The following is a 12,970-nucleotide window of genomic DNA, read 5'->3' as shown; positions in this document are numbered from 1 at the left end:
GAAACATTGTTATTATTATTTTACTATTCGTACCTTTTACTCTCGTGAAAGAATAAAAAATTAACGCCCCCTCATTCCGCGTTTTTGACTAAAAAAAGATTCAACTTTGACAACACAGTAACTTTTTTGCGAATTGCAAGTCGAAAGTTGAATTAAAAACGATCTTGAATTTAAATATCTTGGCTTCAAGCTCCCTTTTCCAGATTTAGTCTTATACGCTTCATTTTTTCTCGAGTCATTTTTACGTAGAATCAATGTTTTTTGGACACTTTTTTTTTTTCTTGCAATTGGATAACTTGGCATTAAAATTTAAAAGAAACTGTTTTGAAGGGAAAACCAGAAGCTACAAACTGGCTATCTTGAAAATTTGTTCAAAAAAAATTCTCTTCGTCCTGTTTGACCGCGTAAAGTCGATGGTTGATTTTACAAATTTGATAAGAGTGACTTGAAGATAGAATTACTCGAGAAAAAATGCGTGTTGACTAAATTTGGAACGTGGAAGTTGAAGCTAAGATTTTTAGCTTCAAAATCGATTTGAATTCAACTTTCGATTTGCAATTCACACAAAGATACTGCATTGCAAAGTTGAACCCTTTCATTTTTTACCACGAGTATATATCTGAAGATTACGGAGGTTCATGATCACCAGGCATAAAGTTCGGTAAAAAATTGGTCAAGTGAAATTAAAAAATGATAAAACAAGCGAAAGTGCAAAAATCGATTTAAAGGTGAATTTTATTAAAAGAAGCTTTTCTTCTATTCGATTATCTTTTCAGTCTCACAATCGGTATTTGAATACCAATTATTTTATCATTTAAAGTCTGGACGATACATTTGTTGGAAAAATAAAAAAATTAACTTATCCAGTTTTCATTTTTGATTTCCTTAGCTATTGTCACGTAAAAATTCAAAGTACCAAATTATGACTATTCGAAAATTTGTCCAACAAGGGATTATTTCGACCGACGTAAATTGAGGTGATGAAAAAAAAAATGAGTCTTGTCAAAGTTGTAAGTAAATCAATTTGATTCTACATTTCCTGACCGTCAGAATTTCGTTATTTCTATGAAAGTAACGTGAATTTTTCGTCGTAACAATTGTTAATTAAATTTCATCCGAAATAAACAGTACTTAGAGTATCATCTGTAAAACATTTCGCTAATTTAAAATGTTTGGGAAATGAAATTATTCGGTATTGAAAAATGACCAATATGCGACACTGAAATAGTTTTGAAAGTGTTGTACTAATATTTTTCACGATGATACGTGATATCGCATCGTTTTATTTCACGTTGCTCAATTTTATGCGTCAGCGAAACGTTGACATTTTTAAGTTTCAACTATGTGGGCGGTGGAAGTACAGTCGAACACGCAAGTTTTAATATTCGCGTGCCAATTATGCGCTAATATTTCGTTAAACATGCAGAAATTGAACTTATATATATATATATATATTTTTTATATATTTTAATTAACTTAATTCACTCTCACAGCTACTTAGGTTGGTTATAAAATTAATATTGGGTACAACCAATATAATCGCGACTCACCCGGAAAATGGAAGAATTTTTTTTGCCACAAGACTTTCGAAATACGCCACCAAAGAATATTTATGTATAATGGATTCTATGCATAATTCGAACGCTTTTGTGTAACTTAACGCGATATCGACGTTTGGGTACCAAAGGCCTTTTTCAAGGGGATCAACAACTTTCCAATGAATGTTTAAAAAGCATGTTAAAAAATGAATTCAATTCATTTCATGGGTTGGTGAATTAATAATTCGGACCAACTGGTTGTAAAGTTGATGTTATAAAAAATATGAATTAATATTGAACAAGCAGCGTACAATATAAAACCGGCTTTGTGTTTCTGCCGGGGACAAAAATTTTCCAACTTTCTTTGTATTGAAAAACTCCGACGATTTTTCGCTTTTCTAGTAATTCTTTTTCAACATGAATTTTATTTACTGTCATTTAGTAAGATCAAATAATTTATGAAAGCTACGAGCTTGGATTTTAAACAAAGATTTTCTCTTCCAATCATAATAATTCCCGTTGATTTTTATTAGCATAAGAATTAAGCAAATTAACAACTTTCTTCCGTATAATAAGCATGCTAAAAAACTTGTAACTGCCGAGTTATGTACTCTAATTTATAACTGTATGGTACTAACTTCGTTTCTCCACCACAAGCACTTCCGGTAGCCAGACAATTCGCTCTTAAAAAAAAAAAAAAAAAATGTGTTGGAATCCGTTCGCTCGCATCTTTTACGACAAAAGTTTTCTCACGCAATGTTTCAATCTAACACACGTTACGTTATTTCCATTCATTTTACGTCTTTCAAAATTATGAAACTTGCCTATCGATCCAATCCTATTAAATTTGTATTTCCGACTCCATAATTTCGGATTATTTGGGGAAAAAAAAAATAAAAAAAAAGGAACTTAGAATGCTGATAAAAATATTGAGTAACCGAATAGTGCTTGTTTTTTTTTTTTTTTCTTTTAAATGTACTGTACATAGAATGTTATATTCTTTCGAAGCTTAATTAATTACCCTGATTAACCGGACTTTTGTAAAACGTATCAATGAACTGCCGGCCGGCCGGATTAAAATGGTTTTTTTTTTTTCTTCCACATCGTTGCCCGCAGCTTCGGAAGTGAGCGAAAAGAGATTTCGCAGTGGATAACAGATGCTCGACGAATCTCGGTGCTTCTGGCATGTGGGAAACGCGGGTCACTGTGAATGCCGGAGAATTAGATACGATGACGTATGAGAGATAGGATGAAAAAAGTGGAATTATCGGTTCTGGCTCGGTGCCACATATTCTTACTCTGCAATAACGCTTCGTATCACTCTGTAATCCTACTTTCGTTATAGATCTTTTCCCACCTTCATCGATACTCGATTTACTAGTTCACGGAGATATCGTCTTTTTTTCTTGATGACAAAAGGAAGATGAAGGAGAAAGAAAAACAGAATTTTTTACGTACTAATAATCTTTGCCGTGTAATTTTGAAAATATGTTTCTGTTCTGTTTTAAAACTAGCTTTTGTAAATTTTACATACGATTGTAAGAAAAATAACGCTACACATTTTTTCATAAACATTGGAATTGTTATCGTAGTCACAGGTTATCACACTGTTTTATTATGTAACAATGTGGGAAGGATTAAATTTAATTTAACAGATTATTCATAGATTTCTAGTTAAAAAAAATGTTTGAAATTGAATTTGTTTATAACGGACAAACTTCGTTCCGATTTCATTTCGGAACGGCCATTTTGAATGCTGAATATTGCACATAGTCTTGGTTTTAACAGTTATCCACTTTCCCGTAACTCCGCGACAATTATACAAAGGAGAGTTCGCATACATAATGTGCGCAATTAGTTCCGCCCGTAGCCTCCAAGTGTTCGTGTACATTATTCCGAACCATACGTAGAGCTCGGTAAGTGTTCGTCCTCTTCACACGGTCTGCAATACGTGTTGCAGTAGATTAGTTTCGATTTAGTCCGTCACGAGGAGGAAAAAAAATGTTGGTTAACTGGCAATGATATTAGCAGATTTTCTGTGGTTTTAACGCTGAAAATAAAGCTCTTGTAAGTCACGAATATCATCTAACACCACGAGTTGTATCATACTAACAATGAGAAAAATTTAGAGTATTTGGCGTAACTTATTTCTTCGGATATTTATAATACAAAACTAAAGATCTTCATTCGTCGTATCGACGCCGACTTACAAATTTTCTGGATAAAACTGTTACACATCGTTCGCTGTTTTTATTTTTCAACCAGAACTACTTATTTTTCGGTTACGTTGAAAAATGTATATAGTTGAGGACTTAACCGCCAACTAGCAATCTCTCTTGATGCAAAAACCGATTCGTTTTACTTGCAATTTAACATTCTTTTCGCAAAAATTATGTACCATGGTATTTTAATTAAATATCACATTTACAGAAATTATCGTTATCGATAAAAATACGAGCGTATGTATATCATCGACTCGGGATAAAAGAAGACTATCGATTCTGTTAAAATATCGCGACATTTCTAAGTTTTCCAGTGTCAACATTCGATTTCTTCCTTATATTTTATTATTTTGTAAGAAAAATCAAATACCTTACACATTTTGGCAAAAAAAAAAAAAATAAATAAATAAATTCTCCCACCCCATACCCAAAATTCTCTGATATTGTGTATCCTGAATTCATTGACACTGTAAATTCTATATCATTATTCCAACTTTAATCAGAATTCAAATATTTACACTTCTTATCGTACTTGCGACTTTAAGTGAAACAATAATATCAAAAATTTTAACAATCATTTCGACGTAGCTTATGAACATGGTTCTGAACAGTTTGAAGAAGGGTCAGAATGCGGAAGTTCAAAGTTAACTGTAAAAGTACGTGACCGACCTTGTCGAGATCTTTGATAATTTTAGGAATGATGTAAAAAGCTGGATAACGGTGTTTCGGTAGTGTCGGGCTCCGCTTTATCGGCCGTCGGTAAAACAGAATGATACAGCAACCGTATATACCGTAATATTTACCCGAGATCGCTGAATCGTCGGTACACAATACACTTCGAATATAATAACGTAACTATACAAACACGTCGCATGAGTAAACGTGGCATGGATGAACAATGAGGTAGCCTTGAAGTTATTGGCTCGAATTGCGACTAACAATAAATAAATTGAATTCTATGCGGAACTTTTTTTTTCTTTCATTGTTTGTTTACACTTGATAACTGTTAAATTGCGATCAACATCGTGGTTTCATAATTGGCTAACGAAAAATTCTTTTAACCGGCCGTTGTCTGTTGGTGAAACTTGAAACTTTCTCGAATAAATTTTACCAACGGTATAAAACACTACTTCCGTTTTATCGTGTAGGATAAGATCAAGGCAACGCCTAATTTATCATCTTCTGCTTAAAGAGGTTGCAGGTTGGTCGTAAATTCCTAGTTTTTATTAATTTTATTACGAGATAATCGCTCACTGAGTACTTATTAAATTACTCTGTTCGTAAGCTAGGGAAATCTCGGTAAAAATGCAGGAATAAAATGTACCGGAAGTGGAAAAAAAAATCTCAGATATCGACGTTTTTTTTCAAATCGTTTCAAAATGGTTCAAAATCTAATAGGTTTAGTCGATTCCACTCTACTAAATGGGTTAGTTTATAAAACTATTTTTTGAAAAGATACTGAAACTGTTTTTCTTTTTTTTCCTCAGTATTCAATTTAATATCGCTAGTGGTTAACAATAAGCAACGTCGGTACAATGTCATACAATTATAAATATTCAGTATTCTTAACATCAATTTTATGGAAAATAATCTTCCGAATGAAACGAGCCATGCTCGTAGAATATAATCGATCGAACTTGCTAGATTTTTTACGATTTTAAAGCAATTCAAAACGAAGCATAAAAATCCAAGCTTTTGGTATTTATTTCTGTATTTTTTGTTTTTCTGCACGACAATCTCGTTGTAATATTAATGAAAAGTATCGAATTTCGGCCGACCAATTACATCCTAAGGCCTTCGAGTTTATCGCGTTACAATTATAACATTCCTGAAACAGGCAACGACGAGAAAAAGAAAAAAGACTCGTCTTCTGTTTGTTTCCCTCCCCCTCCTTTCCTCCAGGGATCGTGAATAAAATATCCGCTTCTAAATGTTTCTCGTATGTCGGAATTTGTGACGTGAACAAATTCACTCTCATAACATATTCAGCTCGGGTCTTCTCCCAAAAGGTTCAAAGTTCACCGCCAATTTTTCTCCAACCACTTTGACCTGTAACGTGCCTGTAACATGGCGGTGGATTTCGTAAAAATATTCATCTACCTCGATTTAATTAATGAGAAAAGTTGAAAAAAATTATGGATCTAGGTCTTCCGATTCATGGCAGAAATAAATGGTCTGGATTTAATTGTTTCACATTGGTGGAATGCCTCATACTTGGAAGTTTCTCTCGGAAATTTAAAAACCGAGGGTATGGTGGAAACTTGTCGTTCCGCCCTCTTAAATGTTTAATGTGAAATCTTTTTTTTTCCCTCTTCAGACTTCCAGTTTTTAAACTGACTTTATTCGGTGTAAAATCGTTATATCTTAAAAGAATTCCTAGATTTTACACAGATATTATGTAAGTTCGATAATTGGTATCGATAACAATTTTTCAGAGCTTGAAAAAATGGAGGAAAAAAACTACTCGACATGTCGTGGAATTTATTTTTAAATTTGGCTTATGTCAACGTAAATTGTTGTAAATGGACAATTATTTATTTTTCGAAACATGTTTTATCTCACCGTTTTTTAAAACTCTTGTCAATCAATGTTTCAAATATGTGAAATTTTACTATTTATTCAATGTTCAAAAAAATTCGGAATGTAATTTCATATAACTTGTTTCGTGTTTTGAGAAATTCTACAATTGTTATTTATCTCGATCATTTTTTTTCCTCCAACTTCACGGCTGGTTCTTCGATTTCGTCTTTCCAAATATTCAAAGTAATTCAATTATCACCAAACATCTTAGCCCAGCAGCTGTGTTATCAAAGTATCTTAGGTGTAGAATTTCATTCTCGTGTCACGTGACGGATTTTTAAGATTCAAAATTAGTCTCCTGAAAAAATGTTTGCAATTATTCAATCTGAAACCCATTAACAAAGTTAAAATTCTGATCACTCCGTGTATCGATGAGTTTAAACTCATTGAAACTTTTATTCCCAGATACTTTTCAGTGATGGTTTTCTCGTTAATTTTAAAAATTCAGGATTTTTCCAACATTTTTAAACTTTTAAAATTTTTCGGAAACGAGAAACTTCAAAGTAATGAGAAAATTCTTCGAAAGTTCATGTGTACTGAAAAATTAGCGAACTCATTTTGTATGACAAAAAAAAACTGCATAAAAATTTGTTGAACAATGTTTTGTTTTAACACTTTATCGGTAACTTTTAGGCATTATTATTATTCAAAATTAATTTTCGTATCGTCTTTATCGTGGTTCACGTTTCTCCGATCTTCATCTTAGCGCAAAGTATTCAATATCGTCGACGAGACTCACTTTTGATTGAGAATGCATATCCAATACATCATCAAGTCATAAAACAATACAAATTACATAACATAGAAAATTCCCTAGCACCGCTAATTCAGGACCTTATCTGTTACAAAATTAACGTTCCGAAAAGTTACTCCGTTAGAAAATTCTCTAGAACCGCAAATTCAGGACTTCATCCGTTATAAAGATAACGTTCCGAAAAGTTGTTCCCATGGAAAATTCCCCAGGAACGTAAATTTAGGACTTCCTTCGTTATAAAAATAACGTTCCGAAAAGTTGCTCCCATAGAAAATTTCCTAGAAACGTAAATTCAGGACTTCATCCGCTGTAAAAATAACGTTCCGACAAGTTGCTCCCGTAAAAAATTCCCTAGAAACGTAAATTTAGGACTCCATCCGTTATAAAAATAACGTTCCGAAAATCTACCCCCATAGAAAATTCCCTGGAAAAATAAATTGAGGACTTCATCCGTTATAAAAATAACGTTCCGAAAATTTGCTTCCATAGAAAATTCCCTAGAAAAGTAAATTTAGGACTTCATCCGTTATAAAAATAACGTTCCGAAAATCTGCTCTCATAGAAAATTCCCTAGAAACGTAAATTGAGGACTTCATCGGCTATAAAAATAACGTTCCGACAAGTTGCTCCCGTAAAAAATTCCCTAGAAACGTAAATTTGGGACTTCGTCCGTTATAAAAATAACGTTCCGAAAATTTGCTTCCATAGAAAATTCCCTAGAAAAGTAAATTTAGGACTTCACCCATTATAAAAATAACGTTCTGACAAGTTGCTCCCGTAAAAAATTCCCTATAAACGTAAATTTAGGACTTCATCCGTTATAAACATAACGTTCCGAAAAGTTGTTCCCATAGAAAATTCCCTAGAAACGTAAATTCAGGACTTCATCCGCTGTAAAAATAACATTCCGACAAGTTGCTTTCATAGAAAATTCCCTAGAAAAGTAAATTTAGGACTTCACCCGTTATAAAAATAACGTTCCGACAAGTTGCTCCCGTAAAAAATCCCCTATAAACGTAAATTTAGGAATTAATCCGTTATAAAAATAACGTTCCGAAAAGTTACTCCCGTCGTTGCCGACCTGGACGACGACGACGCGACGGCGGAGGTCGCCGCGCAGAAGGTTCCGTCAACCCTGCGCCGGCTTCATCGACCTCCAAACGAAACCATCGTCGAGCTGCAAACGGCGCTCCTCGTCCGTCTGCGAGACTCGCGAGAGCCTGGATACCTAACGCGGTACCGAAGCACAGTGTTGTGTCCGACCTCGTCGACGTCATTGTCACGTCTCGACCTCTCCGTCTGCCGCACACCTCGGAAAAAAACACACACACACACTGTGAATTCAGAGTCATACGTACACTTCGATATTCAGATCATATAATTCCACACCTTGTCAGGTGCAATTGAAATCAGTATTATACCTATATATTATTTTCTTTGCCTGAATTGACGTCGGTTTGTTTAATTTTATTTCTCTTACTTTTTCATAAATTTGGCGGGAATTTAACTCCAGTCAATTATACGCTTCACTAAATCATTGAATATATTCATTGAATTATCATACACGATTGTATTCTTCTTCTGCAATTTTTTATTTCAAATTTTCCGAGCATTTTTTCACGCGTCTCTTAATATATATATACATATATTTTTCTTCTATTTTCAACGATATTTCATCGATTACAAGAATTTTACTTGTCGGAGATAAATTATACATTATTTATTTTTATTCTTTTTGTATTTTAGAATTTACGTTTTTTTCTGTTTTTCTTTCGTTTTGCGGACTTGAAGACTTGCTCAGCGACCCGTTGCTAGCCAGACTACAGGATCTTTCAAAAGTTGAAAATTTTTGTGCAGAAACAATACATAAAAAAGGAAGAATATCGTTCAAGTTCGGGATCAGAAATCACTTTATCATGTTATTTCTCACAGGTCGCAGGCAGTGTTGACGTTTCTCTTGTCATCGTGCATTATTCTGGCACTGGAGTGATTATACAATACATACATATCTACATAGATAGATACATACCGTGGTTTGCGTGATTGCAAATGAGCGAAAAGATGAACTTTACCGAGGCGGAAATACCGTAAGACACGGAAATATCATCCGCTTCGGTTGAAAGGAAATTCACAATCCGCGGGGAATGATACAAGGAAAAAGAAACTTAATCGGGAAATTTCTCCTTATTTGTGTTTACGTGTAATGTGATAATAATATACTTACGTCACGGTTATAAATTATATATATATATAATACATTAAAGATATAAAGATCCGAAGTTTAAATAAACTGAACGCATTGGCTGAATGGTTCTACTCGGTCTTTTGGCCCCGGCGGCGGCGAGGTGGACGCGAGGAAAAGCAACCAAGAGGTAATCACGTATTATATACAGTGATTGAAATCCTCCTCCCTTGTAATAATGCTTTCGTGATATCCTTCCATCATCAGTCAGCGAATGTCGTTATTTCGCGAGACGGGTAAAAATCAATTGGACTGATTTCCTCGACTATATACGTATAGATTTACATTTTTCTCCTTCGCTGTGTCGTAACTTCTTCTGATAATAATCACCTCACCTTTTTTTTTTTTTTATTTTGCCTAGGCAGGGTGGCCACAGACCTAAAAAACCTGGAAATGTCAGAGGATTTTTAATTTAGTGATTGAATAAACTTAAAATATCAGTTTTCTATCACGGGAATTGGAAATGATCTTTTGAGGTAACAAGTTGACTTTTATTTCGTCGAGAAAAACAAATTGGCTTAAACTGACTTTTTTGTACGTTATATGTTTCTTCTATTCGAATTGAATTTTGAACCGAATATAGGGTTGACAAACTGAACGATTTTGGTTTTAGTGACTTACTAGAACTGGAAAAATGTCAGAAAAAACTAGGTTTCAGGTCATGGGAAATCTGGAAATTTCATAGAATTTTTTCACGACAATTTGTGGCCACCCTATTAGAAATATAATTTAAGAAATTAGTGTTGAAGGAAATCAATACGTGCAAGCATATTGAAAAATTTTATAATTATTGAAAATTTTTTTTTAGAAAAATACATATAATTTGAGAAGGAACAGAACATTTATGGTTCCATTTTACTATCAAAATTTTTTTTTGTTTTATTCAAGAGGAAATTGAATTCTGAAGGTATTAATTCAGGTTAAAACATTTACTGGCCTAAATTTACATTTACAATGCCCGAAAGTATTTTGTAAAACATTTTGTACTGCTGGATATGTACAGTCTGTGGTCTAATTTGTTATAAAATTTTTTTTTATTTCTAGATTTCAAAACGCTTTTGAAAGAAATTATCGAAAGTTTTGAAAGAAGCTTTTGTTTTGTTTGCTTCGCAAGCAAAATTATTTGTCTCTTAAATTTGCCTCTAATATGAATGCTCTTCGATTTTACGGTAAAAATTTCTCCGCAATTTTCGTTACAAGACGTAGCCTTGAACCATTGCAAATGAACCGTTACGGTAACATTGCGTCAAATCGTAGTTTTGTAATTAGAATGAAAAAAAGGAAATACCTCGTCACGGACGGTGCTTCTGCAATTCGTGATTCTCTCTCTGTTTCCCAAGTATTGTTCCAATTATGTCAGCCAAAGCCAAACGCGATCGTCTTTCCAAATGTAGCTGAAACTATAATTTCTCGACCAATTATAACATGGGTTTCAAAAACCATGCAGAAATCACGGATACTGAAACTTCTGTACATTTTACGACGTAGTTTATGAATATTGTTTTGAAACAATCGAAGAACAGTCGGAATATAGAAGTTGAAAGTTAATTTGAAGAACACGTGACCGACATTGTCGAAATCTCTGATAATTTTGGAAAAGATGGTAACATTGCCCTTTCCTTTATCGACCACTAGATTCGTCGATAAAACAGAACGATACAGCAACTGAATATACAGTAATGTATGTTTATTTAAAATCGCGGTTTTGTTTTTGGGTATAAAAAAAAAAAATAGTGGTTGCAACGAGCGATATTTTACTCGGTCGGTATAGTTCGACAACAGCATTCACTCAATTACAAGATGACGAGTAAATTGTCACGTCTAAAGCACGCAGATACGGAATTGTGAGAAATCGACAATCCAACCGTAGGTTTTGTCGGATAACGGAGACGCGATTTGTTAGCTCTAATTGACAGGGAGCCGGTAGGGTTTACGGTTATCTCTTGATTCGTGATGACTATGTGTGTACCTATCCCCGTATAACATTTGGACGTCCAACTGGGTCACTCATGCTGGGGTGGCAAATTAGATTAAGCTCACCATTTGCCCTGACATTTATAAACCAGAATAATCACCCTATACCCTGATGCGATGATCATTTTCTCGTCTAGTGAAATTTCTAGTCGTGGTTAGTACACGGTCTTATAACTATATTCCAGTTTTACCATAACCAAAAAATATTACAGTTCTAGGGACAAAATGAAGATTAGTTTCGTCGCTGTGAACAGGAAATCTGCACGTTTTATATTCTTTTTCATTATGCCCACTCATACCTACGTCTTTGCTTGTAACTATTGCGATAATTTGATTTCATAGTGCAACAACAAATCACCTTGAAAGCTTTATTTAACTCAAATAATCTGGTCAACCAAATAAACAGATTTAATTCTGCAGTAACCACAAAATTTTACCTTTACGATGATAATCAGAACTACAATTTTGTTGTAATTCTAGTAATTTTTTAACCACTATTGCTTAATACCCATTTTACTAGAATTCTCTAGTGACTGTTCAAATCAGATTTTTTTTTACTAGAATTCCCTAGTGACTGTGCAAATCCGATTATTTTACTAAAATTCCTTGGTAACTATGCAAACCAGATTATTTTACTAAAATTCCCTAGTGACTGTGCAAATCTGATTATTTTACTACAATTCCCTAGTGACTGCATATCGATTATTTTACTAGAATTCCCTAGTGACTGTGCAAATCCGATTATTCTACTAGGCTTCCCTAGTGATTTTGCAAATCAGGTTATTTCACTATAATTCCCTAGTGACTGTGCAAATCCGATTATTTTACTACAGTTCCCTAGTAAGTGTGCAAATCCGATTTCTTTGCATAAAAATACCCCCTTCGCTATGTTTAGCGAAGGTAAAAAATCTTTACGAGAATATCATCGATCAAGTTTGTCTGGACGTCTGCAGTTACAGGCCATTACTCTCAAAGCACGGCACTCAACTCTTGCACTTGTATCTTGAGATTAATGTCTATTAAGGGTTGCGTTATCATTTATCGCCGTCATACTTACGCTATGCATAGTATATATAGCAAAAATCTGAAGCGCGCATGATTAACGATAAAATTAATCTGTACGGGGCGTTCTATTCCAAGTCGACTGACGTCTCTGCACCTTTGATATTTCGCACTTCATTCACATTTCTTTTGGCATTCTTTTTCGCTGTTATAATGAATTTTTTTTAGCAATGTAATCAGATCAGAATTAATTTTTATCAACATTATATCCAGTGATCACTTCGGAGATCACTGTGAAAAATCATCGTTCCCTGACATGCGCAATGTTTTTGCGAATCATTTGTTTCTACGGAAACACTGATATTAGTATTAATTTTCGAGCTTTTTAGAAAAAATGCGCAAACAAATATTAGAAAAAAAAGATATCGAAATCAGGTACAAGATAGTCTGCAGGTTTAAACGATCTTAGACGTATTTATAAATATTGAAGCTAAATTTCACACACGTGTAGTAGCTTAACAAAACTATGAATTATTATTAATTTCCTTCGTCACAAAGCAAAAAAAAAAAAAAACATGTTATGATTTACAATAACATGCTTCGTTTAGTTTTACAACTGTCGACTAATTTCACATGTACGTGTTTCCTATCCTGAATA

The 12,970-nt window shown here is 33.8% G+C and overlaps 1 protein-coding gene across 3 annotated transcripts in view; it reads left to right on the top strand.

The window, feature by feature from the left end:
- LOC124308394 (ecotropic viral integration site 5 ortholog) overlaps positions 1 to 12,970 on the top strand; it is a 40,754-nt gene that overhangs the window by 16,276 nt on the left and 11,508 nt on the right. The window contains exons 1-2 of one of the 3 annotated variants that reach the window (XM_046771074.1): positions 8,316 to 8,491; positions 9,027 to 9,466. The exons of 1 other annotated variant lie outside the window; for it this stretch is intronic. In XM_046771074.1, the coding sequence (XP_046627030.1) occupies positions 9,402 to 9,466 (65 nt within the window). In that variant the 5' untranslated portion in view covers positions 8,316 to 8,491; positions 9,027 to 9,401. Of the gene's footprint in view, positions 1 to 8,315; positions 8,492 to 9,026; positions 9,467 to 12,970 lie in introns of those variants that run through there. One more of the 3 variants, XM_046771073.1, reaches the window with a different exon arrangement.

The sequence above is a fragment of the Neodiprion virginianus genome, chromosome 7 (genome assembly GCF_021901495.1).
Source record: "Neodiprion virginianus isolate iyNeoVirg1 chromosome 7, iyNeoVirg1.1, whole genome shotgun sequence".
NCBI classification, from domain to species: domain Eukaryota; kingdom Metazoa; phylum Arthropoda; class Insecta; order Hymenoptera; family Diprionidae; genus Neodiprion; species Neodiprion virginianus.
This window is presented reverse-complemented; position numbering and strand designations above follow the sequence as displayed.